This window comes from Venturia canescens, chromosome 8 (assembly GCF_019457755.1).
Source record: "Venturia canescens isolate UGA chromosome 8, ASM1945775v1, whole genome shotgun sequence".
In the NCBI taxonomy this organism is placed as follows: Eukaryota; Metazoa; Arthropoda; class Insecta; order Hymenoptera; family Ichneumonidae; genus Venturia; species Venturia canescens.
The window spans coordinates 95089-116723 of NC_057428.1; the positions used below are offsets into that span (position 1 = coordinate 95089).

Consider the following 21635-nt stretch of genomic DNA (forward strand, 5'->3'; position numbering starts at 1 on the left):
AGAGAAGCCAAGGCAATGTTTTTTCATTTCCAATTTCGTGAAAAAACGAGTTTTTATCATGAAATTGTATGTTATAAGGCGCAATTCATGTCTCCGCTGAAAATCGACCTTCCGCCATCATCTTCAGTTCCAAATAGGCAAATGAAACTGAAGAAACAGGGAGAAATTTCTTGCTGCCCTCGAGAGACGCCAAGGCAACGAGTTTTCACTTCCAATTTCGTGAAATAACGTGTTTTTATGATGATATTGAATGTTATAAGCAAAAACTCATATTTCCGCTGAAAATCGAGATTTTCCCATGATTTTCAATTTTGAATAGGCAAAAGGAACAGAAGAATCAGAAGAAAAATCCTCACGGCCCTGGAGAGAAGCCAAGGCAATGTTTTTTCACTTCCAACTTCGTGAAAAAACGAGTTTTTATCATGAAATTTTATGTTATAAGGCGCAATTCATGTCTCTGCTGAAAATCGACATTCTCCCATGATCTTCAGTTCCAAATAGGCCTAAGAAACTGAAGAAACAGGGAGAAATTTCTCACTGCACTCGAGAGACGCCAAGGCAACGTGTTTTCACTTCCAATTTCGTGAAATAACGAGTTTTTATGAAGATATTGAATGTTATAAGCAAAAACTCATATTTCCGCTGAAAATCGAGATTTTTCCATGATTTTCAATTTCAAATAGGCAAAAGGAACTCAAGAAACGGAAAAAAAATCCTCACGACTCTGGAGAGAAGCCGAGACAACGTTTTTTCACTTCCAATTTCGTGAAAAAACGAGTATTTATCATGATATTCCATGATATAAGCAGAAATTCATGAAGTTGTGATTCTCCCATGATTTTCAATTTTAAATAGGCAAAAGGAACAGAAGAAACGGGAAAAACTTTCTCATTGCCCTCGAGAGACGCGAAGGCAAGGTGTTTTTACTTCCAATTTGGTGAAAAAACGAGTTTTCATCATGAAATTGTATGTTATAAGGCGCAATTCATGTCTCCGCTGAAAATCGAAATTCTCCCATGATCTTCAGTTCCAAATAGGCAAAAGAAACTGAAGAAACAGGGAGAAATTTTTTGCTGCCCTCGAGAGACGCCAAGGCAACGTGTTTTCACTTCCAATTTCGTGAAATAACGAGTTTTTATCATGATATTGAATGTTATAAGCGGAAACTCATATTTCCGCTGAAAAACGAGATTTTCCCATGATTTTCAATTTCAACTAGGCAAAAGGAACTCAAGAAACGGGAAAAAAATTCTCACGACTCTGGAGAGAAGCCAAAACAACGTTTTTTCACTTCCAATTTAGTGAAAAAACCAGTATTTATCATGATATCGCATGTTATAAGCAGAAATTCATAAAGCTGGGATTCTCCCATGATTTTCAATTTCAAATAGGCAAAAGGAACTCAAGAAACGGGAAAAACTTTCTCATTGCCCTCGAGAGACGCGAAAGCAACGTGTTTTTACTTCCAATTTCGTGAAAAAACGAGTTTTCATCATGAAATTGTATGTTATAAGGCGAAATTCATGTCTCCGCTGAAAATCGACCTTCCACCATGATCTTCAGTTCCAAATAGGCAAAAGAAACTGAAAAAACAGGAAGAAATTTCTCATTGCCGCCGAGAGACGCCAAGGCCACTTGTTTTCACTTCCAATTTCGTGAAATAACGAGTTTTTATCATGATATTGGATGTTATAAGCAGAAATTCATATCTCCGCTAAAACTCGGGATTCTCGAAAGATTTTCAATTCCAAATAGGGAAAAGGAACTCAAGAAACGGGATAAAAATCTTCACGACCCTGGAGAGAAACCAAGGCAACGTTTTTTCACTTCCAACTTCGTGAAAAAACGAGTTTTTATCATGAAATTGTATGTTATAAGGCGCAATTCATGTCTCCGCTGAAAATCGACATTCTCCCATGATCTTCAGTTCCAAATAGGCAAAAGAAACTGAAGAAACAGGGAGAAATTTCTTGCTGCCCTCGAGAGACGCCAAGGCAACGAGTTTTCACTTCCAATTTCATGAAATAACGAGTTTTTATCCCGAACTTGCATGTTATGAACCGAAATACATATCTCTTCTAAAATCGAGATTCTCCCATGATTTTCAATTTTGAATAGGCAAAAGGAACAGAAGAAACAGAAAAAAATCCTCACGGCCCTGGAGAGAAGCCAAGGCAATGTTTTTTCACTTGCAATTTCGTGAAAAAACGAGTTTTTATCATGAAACTGTATGTTATAAGGCGCAATTCATGTTTCCGCTGAAAATCGACATTCTCCCATAATCTTCAATTCCAAATAGGCGAAAGAAACTGAAGAAACAGGGAAAAATTTCTTGCTGCCCTCGAGAGACGCCAAGGCAACGTGTTTTCAGTTCCAATTTCGTGAAATAACGAGTTTTTATCATGAAATTAAACGTTATAAGGCGAAAATCATGTCTCCGCTGAAAATCGTGATTCTCTCATGATTTTCATTACCAAATAAGCAAAAGAAACTGAAAAAAACAGGGGAAAATTTGTTATTGCAATCGAGAGACGCCAAGGCAACGTGTTTTCACTGCCCATATTGTGAAACAACGAGTTTTTATCACGAACTTTCATGTTATGAACCGAAATACATATCTCTTCTAAAATCGAGATTCTCCCATGATTCTCAATTTTAAATAGGCAAAAGGAACAGAAGAAACAGAAAAAAATCCTCACGGCCCTGGAGAGAAGTCAAGGCAATGTTTTTTCACTTCCAACTTCGTGAAAAAACGAGTTTTTATCATGAAATTGTATGTTATAAGGCGCAATTCATGTCTCTGCTGAAAATCGACATTCTCCCATGATCTTCAGTTCCAAATAGGCCTAAGAAACTGAAGAAACAGGGAGAAATTTCTCACTGCACTCGAGAGACGCCAAGGCAACGTGTTTTCACTTCCAATTTCGTGAAATAACGAGTTTTTATGAAGATATTGAATGTTATAAGCAAATACTCATATTTCCGCTGAAAATCGAGATTTTTCCATGATTTTCAATTTCAACTAGGCAAAAGGAACTCAAGAAACGGAAAAAAAATCCTCACGACTCTGGAGAGAAGCCGAGACAACGTTTTTTCACTTCCAATTTCGTGAAAAAACGAGTATTTATCATGATATTCCATGATATAAGCAGAAATTCATGAAGTTGTGATTCTCCCATGATTTTCAATTTTAAATAGGCAAAAGGAACAGAAGAAACGGGAAAGACTTTCTCATTGCCCTCGAGAGACGCGAAGGCAAGGTTTTTTTACTTCCAATTTGGTGAAAAAACGAGTTTTCATCATGAAATTGTATGTTATAAGGCGAAATTCATGTCTTCGCTGAAAATCGACCTTCTACCATGATCTTCAGTTCCAAATAGGCAAAAGAAACTGAAGAAACAGGGAGAAATTTCTTGCTGCCCTCGAGAGACGCCAAGGCAACGTTTTTTCACTTCCAATTTAGTGAAAAAACCAGTATTTTTCATGATATCGCATGTTATAAGCAGAAATTCATAAAGTTGGGATTCTCCCATGATTTTCAATTTCAAATAGGCAAAAGGAACTCACGAAACGGGAAAAACTTTCTCACTGCCCTCGAGAGACGCCAAGGCAACGTGTTTTCACTACCAATTTCGTGAAAAAACGAGTTTTTATGACGATATTGAATGTTATAAGCAAAAACTCATATTTCCGCTGAAAATCGAGATTTTCCCATGATTTTCAATTTCAACTAGGCACAAGGAACTCAAGAAACGGAATAAAAATCCTCACGACTCTGGAGAGAAGGCGAGACAACGTTTTTTCACTTCCAATTTCGTGAAAAAACGAGTATTTATCATGTTATGTCATGATATAAGCAGAAATTCATAAAGTTGGGATTCTCCCATGATTTTCAATTTCAAATAGGCAAAAGGAACTCAAGAAACGGGAAAAACTTTCTGATTGCCCTCGAGAGACGCGAAAGCAACGTGTTTTTACTTCCAATTTCGTGAAAAAACGAGTTTTCATCATGAAATTGTATGTTATAAGGCGAAATTCAAGAAATCGACCTTCCACCATGATCTTCAGTTCCCACTGCCCTCGAGAGACGCCAAGGCAACGTGTTTTCACTTCCAATTTCGTGAAATAACGAGTTTTTATCATGATATTGAATGTTATAAGCAAAAACTCATATTTCCGCTGAAAATCGAGATTTTCCCATGATTTTCCATTTCAACTAGGCAAAAGGAACTCAAGAAACGGAAAAAAAATCCTCACGACTCTGGAGAGAAGCCGAGACAACGTTTTTTCACTTCCAATTTCGTGAAAAAACGAGTATTCATCATGATATCGCATGATATAAGCAGAAATTCATAAAGTTGGGATTCTCCCATGATTTTCAATTTCAAATAGGCAAAAGGAACTCAAGAAACGGGAAAAACTTTCTCATTGCCCTCGAGAGACGCGAAGGCAACGTGTTTTTACTTCCAATTTCGTGAAAAAACGAGTTTTCATCATGAAATTGTATGTTATAAGGCGAAATTCATGTCTCCGCTGAAAATCGACCTTCCACCATGAACTTCAGTTCCAAATAGGCAAATGAAACTGAAGAAACGGGGAGAAATTTCTCACTGCCCTCGAGAGACGCCAAGGCAACGTGTTTTCACTTCCAATTTCGTGAAATAACGAGTTTTTATCATGAAATTAAACGTTATAAGGCGAAAATCATGTCTCCGCTGAAAATCGTCATTCTCTCATGATCTTCAGTACCAAATAAGCAAAAGAAACTGAAAAAACAGGGGAATATTTGTCATTGCAATCGAGAGACGCCAAGGCAACGTGTTTTCACTGCCCATATTGTGAAACAACGAGTTTTTATCACGAACTTGCATGTTATGAACCGAAATACATATCTCTTCTAAAATCGAGATTCTCCCATGATTTTCAATTTTAAATAGGCAAAAGGAACAGAAGAAACAGAAAAAAAATAATCACGGCCCTGGAGAGAAGCCAAGGCAATGTTTTTTCACTTCCAATTTCGTGAAAAAACGAGTTTTTATCATGAAATTGTATGTTATAAGGCGCAATTCATGTCTCCGCTGAAAATCGAACTTCCGCTATGATCTTCAGTTCCAAATAGGCAAAAGAAACTGAAGAAATGGGGAGAAATTTCTCACTGCCCTCGAGAGACGCCAAGGCAACGAGTTTTCACTTCCAATTTCGTGAAATAACGAGTTTATATCATGATATTGAATGTTATAAGCGGAAACTTATATTTCCGCTGAAAATCGAGATTTTCCCATGATTTTCCATTTCAACTAGGCAAAAGGAACTCAAGAAACGGAAAAAAAATCCTCACGACTCTGGAGAGAAGCCGAGACAACGTTTTTTCACTTCCAATTTCGTGAAAAAACGAGTATTCATCATGATATCGCATGATATAAGCAGAAATTCATAAAGTTGGGATTCTCCCATGATTTTCAATTTCAAATAGGCAAAAGGAACTCAAGAAACGGGAAAAACTTTCTCATTGCCCTCGAGAGACGCGAAGGCAACGTGTTTTTACTTCCAATTTCGTGAAAAAACGAGTTTTCATCATGAAATTGTATGTTATAAGGCGAAATTCATGTCTCCGCTGAAAATCGACCTTCCACCATGAACTTCAGTTCCAAATAGGCAAATGAAACTGAAGAAACGGGGAGAAATTTCTCACTGCCCTCGAGAGACGCCAAGGCAACGTGTTTTCACTTCCAATTTCGTGAAATAACGAGTTTTTATCATGAAATTAAACGTTATAAGGCGAAAATCATGTCTCCGCTGAAAATCGTCATTCTCTCATGATCTTCAGTACCAAATAAGCAAAAGAAACTGAAAAAACAGGGGAATATTTGTCATTGCAATCGAGAGACGCCAAGGCAACGTGTTTTCACTGCCCATATTGTGAAACAACGAGTTTTTATCACGAACTTGCATGTTATGAACCGAAATACATATCTCTTCTAAAATCGAGATTCTCCCATGATTTTCAATTTTAAATAGGCAAAAGGAACAGAAGAAACAGAAAAAAAATAATCACGGCCCTGGAGAGAAGCCAAGGCAATGTTTTTTCACTTCCAATTTCGTGAAAAAACGAGTTTTTATCATGAAATTGTATGTTATAAGGCGCAATTCATGTCTCCGCTGAAAATCGAACTTCCGCTATGATCTTCAGTTCCAAATAGGCAAAAGAAACTGAAGAAATGGGGAGAAATTTCTCACTGCCCTCGAGAGACGCCAAGGCAACGAGTTTTCACTTCCAATTTCGTGAAATAACGAGTTTATATCATGATATTGAATGTTATAAGCGGAAACTTATATTTCCGCTAAAAATCGAGATTTTCCCATGATTTTCAATTTCAACTAGTCAAAAGGAACTCAAGAAACGGGAAAAAAATCCTCACGACTCTGGAGAGAAGCCAAGACAACGTTTTATCACATCCAATTTAGTGAAAAAACCAATATTTATCATGATATCGCATGTTATAAGCAGAAATTCATGAAGTTGTGATTCTCCCATGATTTTCAATTTCAAATAGGCAAAAGGAACTCAAGGAACGGGAAAAACTTTCTCATTGCCCTCGAGAGACGCGTAAGCAACGTGTTTTTACTTCCAATTTCGTGAAAAAACGAGTTTTCATCATGAAATTGTATGTTATAAGGCGAAATTCATGTCTCCGCTGAAAAACGACCTTCCACCATGATCTTCAGTTCCAAATAGGCAAAAGAAACTGAAGAAACGGGGAGAAATTTCTCACTGCCCTCGAGAGACGCCAAGGCGACGTGTTTTCACTTCCAATTTCGTAAAAAAACGAGTTTTTATCATGAAATTGTATGTTATAAGGCGCAATTCATCTCTCCGCTGAAAATCGACCTTCCACCATGATCTTCAGTTCCAAATAGGCAAAAAAAACTGAAGAAACGGGGAGAAATTTCTCACTGCCCTCGAGAGACGCCAAGGCAACGTGTTTTCACTTCCAATTTCGTGAACGAACAAGTTTTTATCATGAAATTAAACGTTATAAGGCGAAAATCATGTCTCCGCTGAAAATCGTCATTCTCTCATGATCTTCAGTACCAAATAAGCAAAAGAAACTGAAAAAACAGGGGAAAATTTGTCATTGCAATCGAGAGACGCCAAGGCAACGTGTTTTCACTGCCCATATTGTGAAACAACGAGTTTTTATCACGAACTTGCATGTTATGAACCGAAATACATATCTCTTCTAAAATCGAGATTCTCCCATGATTTTCAATTTTGAATAGGCAAAAGGAACAGAAGAAACAGAAAAAAAATCTTCACGGCCCTGGAGAGAAGCCAAGGCAATGTTTTTTCACTTCCAATTTCGTGAAAAAACGAGTTTTTATCATGAAATTGTATGTTATAAGGCGCAGTTCATGTCTCCGCTGAAAATCGACCTTCCACCATGATCTTCAGTTCCAAATAGGCAAAAGGAACTGAAGAAACAGGGAGATATATCTCACTGCCCTGGAGAGAAGCCAAGGCAACGTGTTTTCACTTCCAATTTCGTGAAAAAACGAGTATTTATCATGATATTCCATGATATAAGCAGAAATTCATGAAGTTGTGATTCTCCCATGATTTTCAATTTTAAATAGGCAAAAGGAACAGAAGAAACGGGAAAGACTTTCTCATTGCCCTCGAGAGACGCGAAGGCAAGGTTTTTTTACTTCCAATTTGGTGAAAAAACGAGTTTTCATCATGAAATTGTATGTTATAAGGCGAAATTCATGTCTTCGCTGAAAATCGACCTTCTACCATGATCTTCAGTTCCAAATAGGCAAAAGAAACTGAAGAAACAGGGAGAAATTTCTTGCTGCCCTCGAGAGACGCCAAGGCAACGTTTTTTCACTTCCAATTTAGTGAAAAAACCAGTATTTTTCATGATATCGCATGTTATAAGCAGAAATTCATAAAGTTGGGATTCTCCCATGATTTTCAATTTCAAATAGGCAAAAGGAACTCACGAAACGGGAAAAACTTTCTCACTGCCCTCGAGAGACGCCAAGGCAACGTGTTTTCACTACCAATTTCGTGAAAAAACGAGTTTTTATGACGATATTGAATGTTATAAGCAAAAACTCATATTTCCGCTGAAAATCGAGATTTTCCCATGATTTTCAATTTCAACTAGGCGAAAGGAACTCAAGAAACGGGAAAAAAATCCTCACGACTCTGGAGAGAACGTTTTTCACTTCCAATTTCGTGAAAAAACGAGGTTTATCATGAAATTGTATGTTACAAGGCGCAATTCATGTCTCCGCTGAAAATCGACATTCTCCCATGATCTTCAGTTCCAAATAGGCAAAAGAAACTGAAGAAACAGGGAGATTTTTCTTGCTGCCCTCGAGAGACGCCAAGGCAACGTGTTTTTACTTCCAATTTCGTGAAATAACGAGTTTTTATGATGATATTGAATGTTACCCTAGGGGAAAAAAGGTTGGGACAAGTACATTGATGGTCTCTTGTTTCTGGATGACATAGAAAAAAGATTTAGAACCAGGAAAAAAATTCTATAAAAATAATAAACGAAAAATTGAAAAGTTCAAAAAAATTCAACAAAAATAATAAACAATCGAAAACATTCTGTAAAGAAAAATAAAAAAATTTTTAAAAAATTCATAAATATTGAAGACATTGAAAAATGTACTATCCAAGTTACATGTAGTATAAAAATGTATGATATCAATTGGAGGCCAAGTTTTTATTGATAATTTGGAATATTTATCCACCAAATTGAAAACTTTAATGTTATTCATGATAATTATTTTCAAGAAAAAAGTGAATGAAACAAAAGTCATAACGGAAGTTACGTGCAGTACTAAAATGTATTATATAAATTCGAGGTCAAGTATTTATCAGTTATTCGAAATATAATCTCCGGCGACAAATGAGCCTTGAGAATCCGTGTCGCGCTCACAACGTTTCATCAAAATTACTAAAAAATTAATGGAAATAAAATCATTAAAAATTCACATGAAAGTCATTCGTTACTTCAACCAGGTACACACTTTAAAGAATCGATTCCCCTCCGACTTTCAGGATCCCCTGGTATTATTCACAACATTCAACTTCGATTGGATCGGTACAAATTATGTTCAAATACGTCTTAAACGTACTTGTCCGGCCCATCACTTTTTATTCAAATTGCTCATTCGAAAACAAATCAAAAACGAAGTTAATGCATGTGTTAATATTAAGGAATAGTAATTCCCGAGAAAATAATTTTCCTTCGAATCGCTCTTGTCAAAATGAAACGAAAATGAAAGATGAAGTTGATTAATCTATTTATATTATATGGAGTCATAATTCACAACAAAATCATTTTTCTCCAAATTCCGGGAATCCACGTGTCGTACTCGACTAGTGATATTTATCAAAATGTGTACGTGACTATAGACAAAAAACATTGCATGGCTGAGTAGGTTCGAAAATTTCTAGTAATGCGCCTGATTATTTCTCATTTTCATTGGTTCACTGAAGAAAATGAGAATAAGTGGATATTGCTATACGAACTTGCGAACAATCAAGTTCAAATTAATTGGAGATCTTATTTTTATTTCTATCCATTTTATTATATTTGTCATTATAGAACAGCCCTGATTTGTTTTCGAATGAGCAATTTGAATAAAAAGTGATGGGCCGGACAAGTACGTTTAAGACGTATTTGAACATAATTTGTACCGATCCAATCGAAGTTGAATGTTGTGAATAATACCAGGTGTTTTTGCAAGGAGTCTGGTGTAGGTGGTAAACGAATAATAAGTACGCCGGTGGTGCGAGAAAAATAGTGAGGAATTTATTGTTCCGCTGTTCTATGTTAAAGTACAGTATTTGCCCGACAATTAGTGCGATTAAGCCCGATGATGAAAATGGCGAGTGGACCCGGTGTTCGTCGAGCACGTGCGAGACGAACAAGATGGTCGACCGAAGCGTGCTCGTGAGAAAGAACCCGATGACTTTTAGAGATATACCGTTAAAATGAGTCCGAGAGAATGTTCCGTTAAATGCGCAGAGTCCGTGTAATGATTTGAACCGAAAATGAATAAGAGAACCCGAATTTGATACCGAAAACTGGTGAGAAGGTGAGATGCAGTGATTAGCCGTATTGCACGCTTCAGCGACCGGATCAAGACTGCGCCATCAATCATGGAGATCGATGATGAAGCCCCGCGCACATGCGCGGTGTGCTTCCCCGGTCCCGTGCTAATTACTGCCCAGGAGGTGGCGACGCCCCCCGTGAGCGCGTGAAACGAGCACCCGGCTGCTCTAATTGCACGCGCCCAAAATGTCCGAACCCGCGAACTGGCGACGCCAGCGGCGGAGCGCGAGAGCCCGGCCCGAATTCTCTCGCGCTACCGTCGAGGCCTCGCTCAATCCTGAACATTCCGCCCGCCATCGGCAGCAGTGCTGTCGATTGATCCCGGTTGAGGCACTGGCAAGAGTGCCAGTTTGGTGATAGGCCGTGTGAGTGTGGTCGTCGCCGTTTTGAGAGTAACCACCCGTGTGAGCCCGTCCTTTCCCGGATGTAGTTGTGTGACCCGTGCCCGTGGCCACTTTGTGGGTGACGTGTTTTCGTTCATGAGTAGAACCATAGACCCGACCCGGATGTCGTGACTCGGATGATGCCATTTTGATATAGCCTGCTGCCGTTGCAGGTATCCTGATGACCAGTGCTCCCAGTAGTATTGAACCCGTTCCTGGAGCCATTGCCACCGTGTGAGGCGACCTTGAGGCACATCCCGTAATGAGGGCTCAGGAATGGAGGTGAGTGTGTCCCCGATGAGAAAATGCCCAGGGGTGAGAACCGAATAATCATCCGGGTCATCCGACAGAGGCTCCAACGGCCCCGAGTTGAGTATGCCCTCAATTTGTGTGAGAAGAGTCGTAAATTCTTCAAACGTGAGACTGGCATCCCCAATCGTCCGCCGGAGATGATACTTGACCGATTTTACTGCGGCCTCCCATTTTCCGCCCATATGAGGTGCCCCCGGTGGGTTGAACACCCATTTAATCCCGTCAGTTGCCCCAGTGTGCTGAATGAGTTCGGATTCCCGTGTACCCGTTTTGAATAATTGTCGTAGCTCCGCTGCTGCACCCTGAAAGTTGGTTCCGCAATCACTTTGGATCGTGTGCGGAATCCCGCGTCTGCCCGTGAACCGTCTGAGTGCTGCGAGGAACCCGTCCGTGGTTAAATCTGTAACAACTTCAAGGTGCATAGCGGAGGTAGCGAAACAAACGAAAATGCACAACCAGCCTTTGTGACATTTGCTCCCACGCCCGCGCCAGCTTTTGAGTGAAACTGGCCCCGCGTAGTCGACCCCCGAGAAGAGAAACGGCCTTGCCGGCGTAACCCGTGAGATTGGCAACTGACCCATTAGTTGCTGTGCCTTGAGCGCCTGGAAGCGCGCGCACCGCACGCAACGCAAAATGTATGAGCGTACTGGCCCACGCCCGCCGATGATCCAGCAGCTCTGCCGTAGATAAGCCAACGTGAGTTGAGTCCCGCCGTGGAGAGTGCGCTCGTGGGCATCAGCGATGAGAAGTGCCGTAAGTGGTGAGTCCCGAGGGAGAATGACTGAGTGCTTGCAATCAGGTTGTAAGGCTGAGTGCTTCAGCCGTCCTCCCACCCTGAGAATGCCTTGATGATCTATGAAGCCCGTTAATCGCGTGATCGGATGCGATTTCGGGAGAGTGTAGCCCGATGTGAGTGTTTTAAGCTCTGAAGTGAAGTATGCTCCCTGAATGGCTTTCACCCAATAAAGCCGTGAGTTCTCCAGGTCTCCCGGTGTGATGTTGGCTGAACCCGATGTACCGTCGCCCGCTCTTTTCAGGTTTGTAATCACCTTGAAGAGCCATGAGGTGATTCGCAACAACCGTGTGAGAGATGAGTATTTCAAGATGAGATCGTAAACCGGTGAGGGTGATGTTGCGAGTGAGAGTGTAAGACCTGGCCGCTCTTCGAGCGCCGCTGCGTCCCCCGTCCCGATGCGATGAGTTGGCCAATGGAATGAGTCTTTTGCTAACCAGTGAGGCCCGTCCCACCATGATGAATGTCGCGCGAGTTGTGAGATGGTTAGCCCCCGTGATGCGCAATCCGCTGGATTGTCCCGACCCGGTGTGAATCTTCATTGGGCCCGTGGCACGAGCTCCTGTGCCAGTGATACCCGATTCCGAACAAAATCCTTCCACCGTGAAGGATGAGAAGTGACCCAAGTGAGCGTTACCATTGAGTCCGTCCATAGGTATACCCGTGAGTCATCAAGGCCCAGCACGTTTTGCACGTGGTGTGTGAGTTTAGCAAGCAGCACCGCTGCTGCGAGCTCCAACCGAGGAATTGTGAGCCGTTTGATCGGTGCGACCTTAGACTTAGCGCAGACTAGTGAGACCGTTGTTTGATTACCCGCGCCCGAAACCCGAACGTACACAGCTGCGCCCATTGCTAGTTGAGATGCATCCGAAAACCCGTGTAGTTCGACCGATGTACCCGTCGCGATGTTGAGCCACCGCGGTACCGAAACCGTCCCGAGATGCGATAGTTCCTGCCGAAACGCGACCCAAGAGTTGCGAACTTCCGTTGACACAAGGTCATCCCAATTTAACTTTTCTAACCAAAGCCTTTGTAAGAGAACTTTGGCCCGAATCGTTACCGGTGAGAGAAAACCCAATGGATCGTATAATTGTGCGATCTCCGAGAGAATGATGCGTTTCGTGATTCCGTCCCCGGCTGTGTACTTGTGAACCGTGAATTTGAACACGTCCGTGTGAGGAAGCCATGCGAGACCAAGGACTTTTGTCTCCCATTCTTCAAATACCCGAGCGTTTTCCGTTGATGAGGTCGCTCCGACCGCCGTGAGAAGCTCCGGATGATTGCTCTGCCACTTGGCCAGAGGAAAGCAGCCCGCTGTACAAATCCCGATGAGTTGCTCCGCTTGCGTGATGAGATCTGCGAGCTGGTCAGCACCGCCGTAAATATCGTCCACATATCGCCCCTTTGTAAGAGGGGCGACAGCTTCGGGATATTTCCCGCCCTCGTCTGTAACCAGTTGATCCAGGGCCCGTCCCGCGAGGAATGGTGCTGACCGAGTACCGTAAGTGACCGTGGTGAGATGGAATGGAACGACCCGCCCGCCCTCGTCCACCCATAAAATGCGTTGTAAGTCCCAATCACTTTCGTGAACCCGAATTTGCCGGAACATCTTAACGATGTCGGTCGCGAAGACGAAACGGTGTCGTCTGACCCACAAGAGAACGTCCGAAATATCCCGCTGCAGTTTCGCGCCCGTGTGCAGAATGTCGTTAAGCGAAATTCCCGAATCTGTATTACACGACCCGTTGAATACAACACGTAACTTTGTGGTGAGCACCCCGTGGTGTGGCAAGTAGTAAATAGGCCCGAGAGGGGCGTGGTTGCCCGCAACTCGAGTCATGTGCCCCAATGATTCATATTCCCCGAGAAACGTGTTGTAGAGGCCCTTGTAGCTTGAATCCCGATTGAGTTTGCATTGTAGTCGATGGAGACAAGAAGAAGCTGTGTGAAAAGACCCGCCCAATGTCCCCGATGCGGATTGAACCGGCAATCTGACGACGTACCGCCCGTCTGAGTCCCGTTTGTGTGTCGTCAAGAAATGAGTCTCACATTCCTGCTCATCAGGAGTGAGGTGCGATTCGCCCGAGCCCGAGACTTCTTCCTGTACCCAAAACTGTGTGAGGAGATCCTGAAGCTCCTGATACCCGTGATCCACTGCAGCGTGATGAACCAACCCGGCTGACTGTTGAGAAGAGTCCATAGGACCGAGAACGATCCACCCGAAAACCGTATTCTGTGCAATCGGTGTGCCGTGAGGCCCCCGCTTGATCTGCTCCCGAATGAGTTGCCCATAGATGTCAGCCCCGAGAATTAAATCGATGGACCCTGGTGAGAGAAATTCCGGGTCTGCAAGTGGAAGACCTTGCAGATGAGAAAGTGAGATGTTAGGAGGTGTAAATGAAGGGAGAGTAGGCATTAACTTTGACAAAATGTGAGCTTTTATTGAGACAATGTCCGATGAGTGCATAGACCGAAGCTTTACGCTAACCACCCCGCGCGTGTGGCCCGAATGCGTCCCGCCGATCCCGATGATCGGTATTACCGATGCTTCCCGGTGAAGCTTGAGTTGCTGCACGAGAGAAGCAGTGATGAATGTGATCTCCGCGCCCGTGTCGATCAACATTCGTACCCGGTGAGAAGCCCCGTGTGGTGTGATGAGGTTAGCTTGACCCGTTGCGAGAAGAACTGCCGGCCTGGCCGCTCCCGAGGCGGACAAAGTTAATGCCCCGTTGTCTCATGCGGAGCTTGATGAGGATGGTCCCGCCGTAGAGGCTCCCGATGCCTCGCCTGACTTGACCGAACGTGATGGTGCAGGAGTGCTCCCGTCCCGACTCCACCCGACGTGGATCATGGTGTGATGCTTCCGTTCGCACTCCTTGCACTTCGTCGTCGTCTGGCACGACGACACGTTGTGCCGACCCAAGCAATTAAAGCACAGCCGCAAGGACTGCACCTTTTCCCGCCGTTGCTCGTTGGTGAGCTCCCGAAATTTGGGGCAGGCGACGATGAAGTGCGCCTGCTGGCAGAGCGAGCATGATTGCTGGCTCCCCGTTGTTGCCGCATGAGCCCTTGCTGACGGCCTTGAGGATGTACCCGGTGCTGATTTGCCCGATCCCGTGTTGCTTCCGCTCCGAGAGTGAGGAGGACCCGTGGAGACAGCAGAGCCCTCAAGAGCCCGAGCCCGATTGGTGAGGAACGCCCGCAATTCTGCCAATTTTGGCTGATTTGGTGATTGGCCCGCTTTTGTTTCCCAGGCGACGCGACTCGAGGTGTCGAGACGTCGCGTGATCGCATACTCGAGAACCCAGTCCCAGTAGTCGATAGGTGCCCCCAGAACCCGGAGTGAGTTGTACGCCTCCGAGACGTCGTGGATGAGAGTGCGAAGATCCCGTGCAGAGTTTGGTGAGATGACCGTTGTGCGAAAAATGCTGTCCAGGTGAGAGCGGATGAGCACCCGTGTGTCGTTGTACCGATCCGAGAGAATCTCCCAAGCCGTTGCGAAAGATTCGGCTTCTATTGCGAGGCTGGCGATGAGTTTGGCCGCCTCTCCCGATGTGGCCGTCCGCAAATAGTGCATACGCTCGACATCAGTGAGCGATGCGTTGTCCCGAACCAAAGATGTGAATAGATCCCGAAATGAAATCCAGGCTGAGAAGTCCCCGGTGAATGTGGGTAGAGAGATCTTCGGAAGATTCTCCCTCCCGATGGCTGCAGCGCCGCCCGATGTGGAAGCTCCCGTTGAGGAAGGCTGAATCTCGTCCCGAAACCGAGAAAGGATTGAGGTGATGCGCTGGTGCAGGTGGAACGCCTGCGAATATACGTCCCCGGTGACGTATGCTCCCGATAAGAACGCTGGCGTGCACGACTCTGAGATCGCGTCGTGCACCTGTGAGAATTTGCTCCACAGCTCCGTCGACTGCACCCGCAAATTGTCGAGCTGCGAAGGGGTGAAATCCCGTGCGACCGTCTGAGTCACCGTAGTGAGCAGTGACTCCAGGAGTTTTACCCGCGCGTTCTGTGTCGCCACCTTGAGCTCGAGCGGTCCCGTTGCCCGATTACCCGCTCGAGGTGGGTTCCGTGTGCCCGGTGACGGTTCCCGGCTGCCCGATCGAGAATTATCCCGTGAGCGTGAGGTCAAATCCCGATTGCCCGCGTCCAGCTCCTGGAGTGAGGCTGCGGGGGAGACGTCCCGCCGCGGTGAGGAGGATCCGGTGGTCCCGTTGGAGGAGCGACCTCGTGTCCCGTGGGGACGAGGAGGACCCGATGCTCTTCGCCCGGCTCCGCTTTTGGGTGTGAGGATTCCCCGTCCGACATGTTACCTGTTGAGCGCAACCGAATGATAGAACCGGCCGAAAATGCGAGGTATCCGATCCAAATGAGAAAGGGACCCAATTGCTCCCAAAGAATTGCGTGGAGCCCAATAACCGACAAAAATCCCCAAAAAAACCGGAGGATATTGTCCCGTAGTATGAATGCTGCAGCCCGTAATTTTTGTACAAGCCCGAAATGCTTGAAGAGACGAGGTGGCCCCGAACCCGCCCGACCCGCGCCACCTGTCACCGTTAATCCCGAAAGTGCACAGAATACCGATAAAGCACCCGCGAATTTGTCCAAAATTCGATAACGGAACGTCACTGTAAACCCGAATGCGAAGTGTCACTAATCACTGCTAGAACCCGTGAGAAATGTCCGTTGATTTTGCCCGAAGTCACTGGCCACTCCCGAAAAGTACCCAAGATTGCCCAAAAAGGTGTGAAAAACCGAGTAATTGCCCGTAACGGTCGTGAGAATTGTCCATGCATTGAGTTTAGCCGATGAGTTGCCGCCGAATGTCCGAATCCCGTGGAAAACCGATAAATTACCGGTGCGCGGTAATGTGACCGTTACTTTACCGCCAGTGACTGATTACCGACTGCGCAGCGCCGCGCCGCTCCGCGCGGTGAGCGTCCCGAGAATGAGAGCCGAGATCGACGCCAATGTTCCCGCGCGCCGAGAGTGAGAGAGAAAGCGCTACCGCTGAGCCCGCGACCGCACACTTGCTTCACTTCCCGCACTGATGTCCATTTTCCCAAATAAATTGATGAATAAAGTTTGCGAAAAACTCACCCGATGTGAAAACTCACTGAGAGAAAACCCGTTGAGATCGAAGAATCGATGAGAGTGCGCGGTCGATGACCAAGATGGCCGCCCGTTGAGCTCGAACCACGTGCGAACCACGCCGTGGAGACGAGAATGTTCGAAGTCCCGTTGAGATGCGATGCGCCGTGAAAAGCCCGTTGAAACTGTTCCCACTGAATTTTCACTCACTTTTTACACCCACTCCGCGCGCACTTACCACCAGATCCGGCTCGAAGGACCAAAATGTTTTTGCAAGGAGTCTGGTGTAGGTGGTAAACGAATAATAAGTACGCCGGTGGTGCGAGAAAAATAGTGAGGAATTTATTGTTCCGCTGTTCTATGTTAAAGTACAGTATTTGCCCGACAATTAGTGCGATTAAGCCCGATGATGAAAATGGCGAGTGGACCCGGTGTTCGTCGAGCACGTGCGAGACGAACAAGATGGACGACCGAAGCGTGCTCGTGAGAAAGAACCCGATGACTTTTAGAGATATACCGTTAAAATGAGTCCGAGAGAATGTTCCGTTAAATGCGCAGAGTCCGTGTAATGATTTGAACCGAAAATGAATAAGAGAACCCGAATTTGATACCGAAAACTGGTGAGAAGGTGAGATGCAGTGATTAGCCGTATTGCACGCTTCAGCGACCGGATCAAGACTGCGCCATCAATCATGGAGATCGATGATGAAGCCCCGCGCACATGCGCGGTGTGCTTCCCCGGTCCCGTGCTAATTACTGCCCAGGAGGTGGCGACGCCCCCCGTGAGCGCGTGAAACGAGCACCCGGCTGCTCTAATTGCACGCGCCCAAAATGTCCGAACCCGCGAACTGGCGACGCCAGCGGCGGAGCGCGAGAGCCCGGCCCGAATTCTCTCGCGCTACCGTCGAGGCCTCGCTCAATCCTGAACACCAGGGGATCCTGAAAGTCGGAGGGGAATCGATTCTTTAAAGTGTGTACCTGGTTGAAGTAACGAATGACTTTCATGTGAATTTTTAATGATTTTATTTCCATTAATTTTTTAGTAATTTTGATGAAACGTTGTGAGCGCGACACGGATTCTCAAGGCTCATTTGTCGCCGGAGATTATATTTCGAATAACTGATAAATACTTGACCTCGAATTTATATAATACATTTTAGTACTGCACGTAACTTCCGTTATGACTTTTGTTTCATTAACTTTTTTCTTGAAAATAATTATCATGAATTTCATTAAAGTTTTCAATTTGTTGGATAAATATTCCAAATTATCAATAAAAACTTGGCCTCCAATTGATATCATACATTTTTATACTACATGTAACTTGGATAGTACATTTTTCAATGTCTTCAATATTTATGAATTTTTTTGAAATTTTTTTATTTTTCTTTACAGAATTTTTTCGATTGTTTTTTATTTTTGTTGAATTTTTTTGAACTTTTCAATTTTTCGTTTATTATTTGTATAGAATTTTTTTCCTGGTTCTAAATCTTTTTTCTATGTCATCCAGAAACAAGAGACCATCAATGTACGTGTCCCAACCTTTTTTCCCCTAGGGGAAGTTTATGGTTTGATATCTTGCCTTTTTTCTCAAAAGTTCCTCATTTATGTTATGACGGTTATAGGATATTAGTATAAATTTCTATGAATTATTTGCTTAGTACATTTTTATAGATTCCATTCTCATACGAACATTTTTTATGGGATAATCTTTTTTATGAAATTATCAGCAAATAAGGGACCATCAATGTACTTTTCCCAATCTTATTTTCCCTAGGTATGATGTTCGGCTTATAAAGTTGGTTTCCACCATAAAAGACCAATTTTTCGTAAAAATTGTAGTGAAAATATTTCGTCACAAGTCTGCCCTTGAACTTTAGCGATTTTTTTCCTTATACTCTAATATGTTATGCCTATTAGGAACTCAACAGCATGAAGGAATCCGGGATGAGGCCCGTGAAATGAATTTCGGTTTATAATGTTGGTTTCCACGTAAAAGACCAATTTGTCTTCAAAATTGTACTGAAAATATTTCGGCACTGGTTTGGTCTTGGACTTTGGTGATTCTTCTCCTTGTCTTCTAATATGTTTTGTCTATTGGGAATCCAAGAGCATGAAAAAATGCGTGTTGTGGGCCATAATATGATTTTCGGCTTATAATGTTGGTTTCCACGAAATAAGATCTATTTTTCGTTAAAATTGTACTGGAAATATTTCGTCACAGGTCTGTCTTTAGACTTTGGCGATTTTTTTCCTTGTAGTCTAATATGTTTCATCTATTAAGAACCCAAGAGCATGGAGAAAAGTGTGTTGCGGGCCGAGATATGATTTTCGGCCTATAACGTTGGTTTCCACAAAAAACAACAAATTTCTCGTCAGCATTGTACTGGAAATATTTCGGCATTGGTTTGTTCTTCCACGTTGGTGATTTTCCCCCTTATCTTCTAATATGTTTTGTGTAAAAGGAACCCAAGAGAGTGAAGAAATGCGTCTCGTGGGCTGTAATATGATTTTCGGCTTATAACGTTGGTTTCCGCGACAAAAGATCTATTTTTCGTCAAAATTGTACTGAAAATATTTTGTCACCTGTCTGTCCTTGGCCTTTGGCGATTTTTTCCAAGTCTTCATACCAAGAAAGAACTGATGTAAAGATTTCCTTAATAGAACAGATTTTATTTATCCCTTTTCTTCAAAATTCAAATGAAAAATAGATCAAATTCAAGACACGAAAAATCCAACAGATTTGCCCACTTTAAATGTCGCTTTTGTATTCTGAATCTAGAGATTTCATTTCATCCAAAACGTGCCCTCAATGAAATATATTTCCAAAGTTTGCAAGTGGCCGCTGAGGTCCAATTATCCGCAGTTTGATAGTTGCTGAAAAAAAGTACCCGAAAACTTCTAACATTTATTATGCCAGAACTCAAAGCAGCAAAAAAAACTAAGCGAACTTAATTCAACAAAGCAACAGAATTCAAAGACGTTTAAGGTACCTGCATTGGTTTTGGAGGAAAACCTATTCAGGACAATTCAGAAATTAATTTAGAAATTCGAAAACTCACAATGGAGTAGAAAAAGGAAAATTGAAGTATCTAGAAAAGCGGAAGACTTTTGTGATGAATTTTCTAGATTACATGATACGGTTGGAGTAAATGATTTGAATGATTGGCACACACGCTGCAACACAGAAATATCAAAGTTTGGAAGTATTCGCTGTATATCAGTCATACAAACTTCAATACTATTTGAAAAGGAACACTTAAAAACTTGCCGAACCAAGTTTCATTACATATTACCATAATCAAAGATAACGGGTGATCCGTTGCATATATATTTATCCACAGAAATTTCAGAGTTCGCAGGTATCTGCTGCGGTTCAATGTATCTGCGCAATGAGCTTCGAAGACAGCAATTTCAAATCTATCCATAAATGAGCAACTGAAGACTTTTATAATCAATTTTTTACTTCATATAGATGTTACAGTTAGAGTCAAAATGTAAAATGAATGGCACAGTATTTAAATTGTATAGTTTACAGATTTTTGCAGTATTTTAATGATCCGAATCTACAGCATTATAATGAAAAGTTATCAAAAGTCATGATGTTACATTAAAATGACATAGCGCACATTGCATTCAGCAATTCTGTAAGTTTCTGGGGATGTTGGTAGGCATCATATTTGATCGCATCCAAAACTGAGCAACAGTAGACTTATCGGAATGAATTTTTTTTATAATAATTCCATATTTGTAGTTTGCAAAGTGGAAATACTCAACATACATGTCATTCTATAAGTTTTGTTATCAAAATTTGTGTTTGCATACCGCATTCCTAAGATACGACTTTTCATATCATTAGCAAAAAAAGCAACCAAAGGCTTTCTGGAAAAGTATCCAAATTTATCACTCGACAGACCTAATGGGAAAAGAATAACTACACACTATACCAAGACCAGATTTTTTTTTTTAAATCTGATTTACAAAATGTGCAATTCAAGATCATGGTTAGAAACCTCTCGAATCATGTTACCACAATCATCATGAAGGAGTAGAAAATCATAGAACACATATTAGGGAACGAATTAATAATAAGAATCGATCCGCTGCAAACTGAGCGGGTGAAAACAAGGATCGGAGAGGGCAGAGCCAAACTGAATATCAAGCAAAATATCAAGAGACTCGGTAGAGTCTCGGGACAAGTACATTGACAGCCCTGTCGTCTGCTGGCCCGAGGCTCTCGCCGAGACTTATACTTTCTCTGAATAAAACGATTCGCGGTGGTGGGGGTAAAATTGGCATGTGATTTTCTTTAATAGCGAAGCTCATGAGTTATGTACGGCTTTGAAAATTGAACTTTAAGCTAATTAAGAAGTTCTCTGTCGAACGAGCCCAAAATCAGCATTCTCGGTGGCGTATTTGCTGAGAAAAAACTTTGCACGGGCTCAAGATTATGCAAAAAGTACCAACACATTTACGCAGCTGATGTATCCGTATATGGGTTCAGACCGATACATACAAGGGCTTCTTGATGCCCATCATAACCAATCACCGGTGAGAATCTATCCGTCTCGACCAATCGCCGATGAGAAAGTTTCTGATAGTCCTCAATGTTTCCTTGTATACCGTCTGTTATCGTCTGTTATGTTATTATAAAGTGATTGCGATCGTAGTCCCGTGGATCAACGGTGCAAGATTTGCAAATTTCGTTTAAATAAATAAAACATTATTGGAAATAGCAGTGGATATAATCAATTTTATTTTTTTCATAAAAGAAGTTTCAATAAGTGTCGAGCCCAATTCACGACAATAATATCTATAATAAATAAAACCTCAAAAGTGGATTAATTGATCTCATACAGTATACTGAGAGTGAGTAAAATATTGAGAAGTGAAAACGTGAATAATGTGTGT

At 42.8% G+C, this 21635-nt stretch overlaps 2 protein-coding genes across 2 annotated transcripts; both read right to left on the reverse strand.

Moving 5' to 3' along the window:
- Positions 1 to 10410: 10410 nt before the first annotated feature.
- LOC122414803 (uncharacterized) lies at positions 10411 to 12169 on the reverse strand. The gene is made up of 2 exons (XM_043426399.1): positions 11884 to 12169; positions 10411 to 11837 (listed from the first exon to the last, which is right to left on the reverse strand). Exons 1-2 carry the CDS (start codon positions 12167 to 12169, stop codon positions 10411 to 10413), a joined length of 1713 nt encoding a protein of 570 aa, XP_043282334.1.
- Positions 12166 to 14250, reverse strand: LOC122414804 (uncharacterized). The gene has a single exon (XM_043426400.1). It carries the CDS (start codon positions 14248 to 14250, stop codon positions 12166 to 12168), a length of 2085 nt encoding a protein of 694 aa, XP_043282335.1.
- Between the last annotated feature and the right edge of the window lie 7385 nt (positions 14251 to 21635).

Coding starts and splice junctions, on each gene's coding strand:
- LOC122414803 (XM_043426399.1), bottom strand. CDS start 12,169: ATGAAGATTCACACCGGGTCGGGACAATCCAGCGGATTGCGCATCACG. Junction 11,838..11,883: donor TCACCTCATGGCTCTTCAAG/GTGATTACAAAC, acceptor CATCGGGTTCAG/CCAACATCACACCGGGAGAC.
- LOC122414804 (XM_043426400.1), bottom strand. CDS start 14,250: ATGTTGATCGACACGGGCGCGGAGATCACATTCATCACTGCTTCTCTC.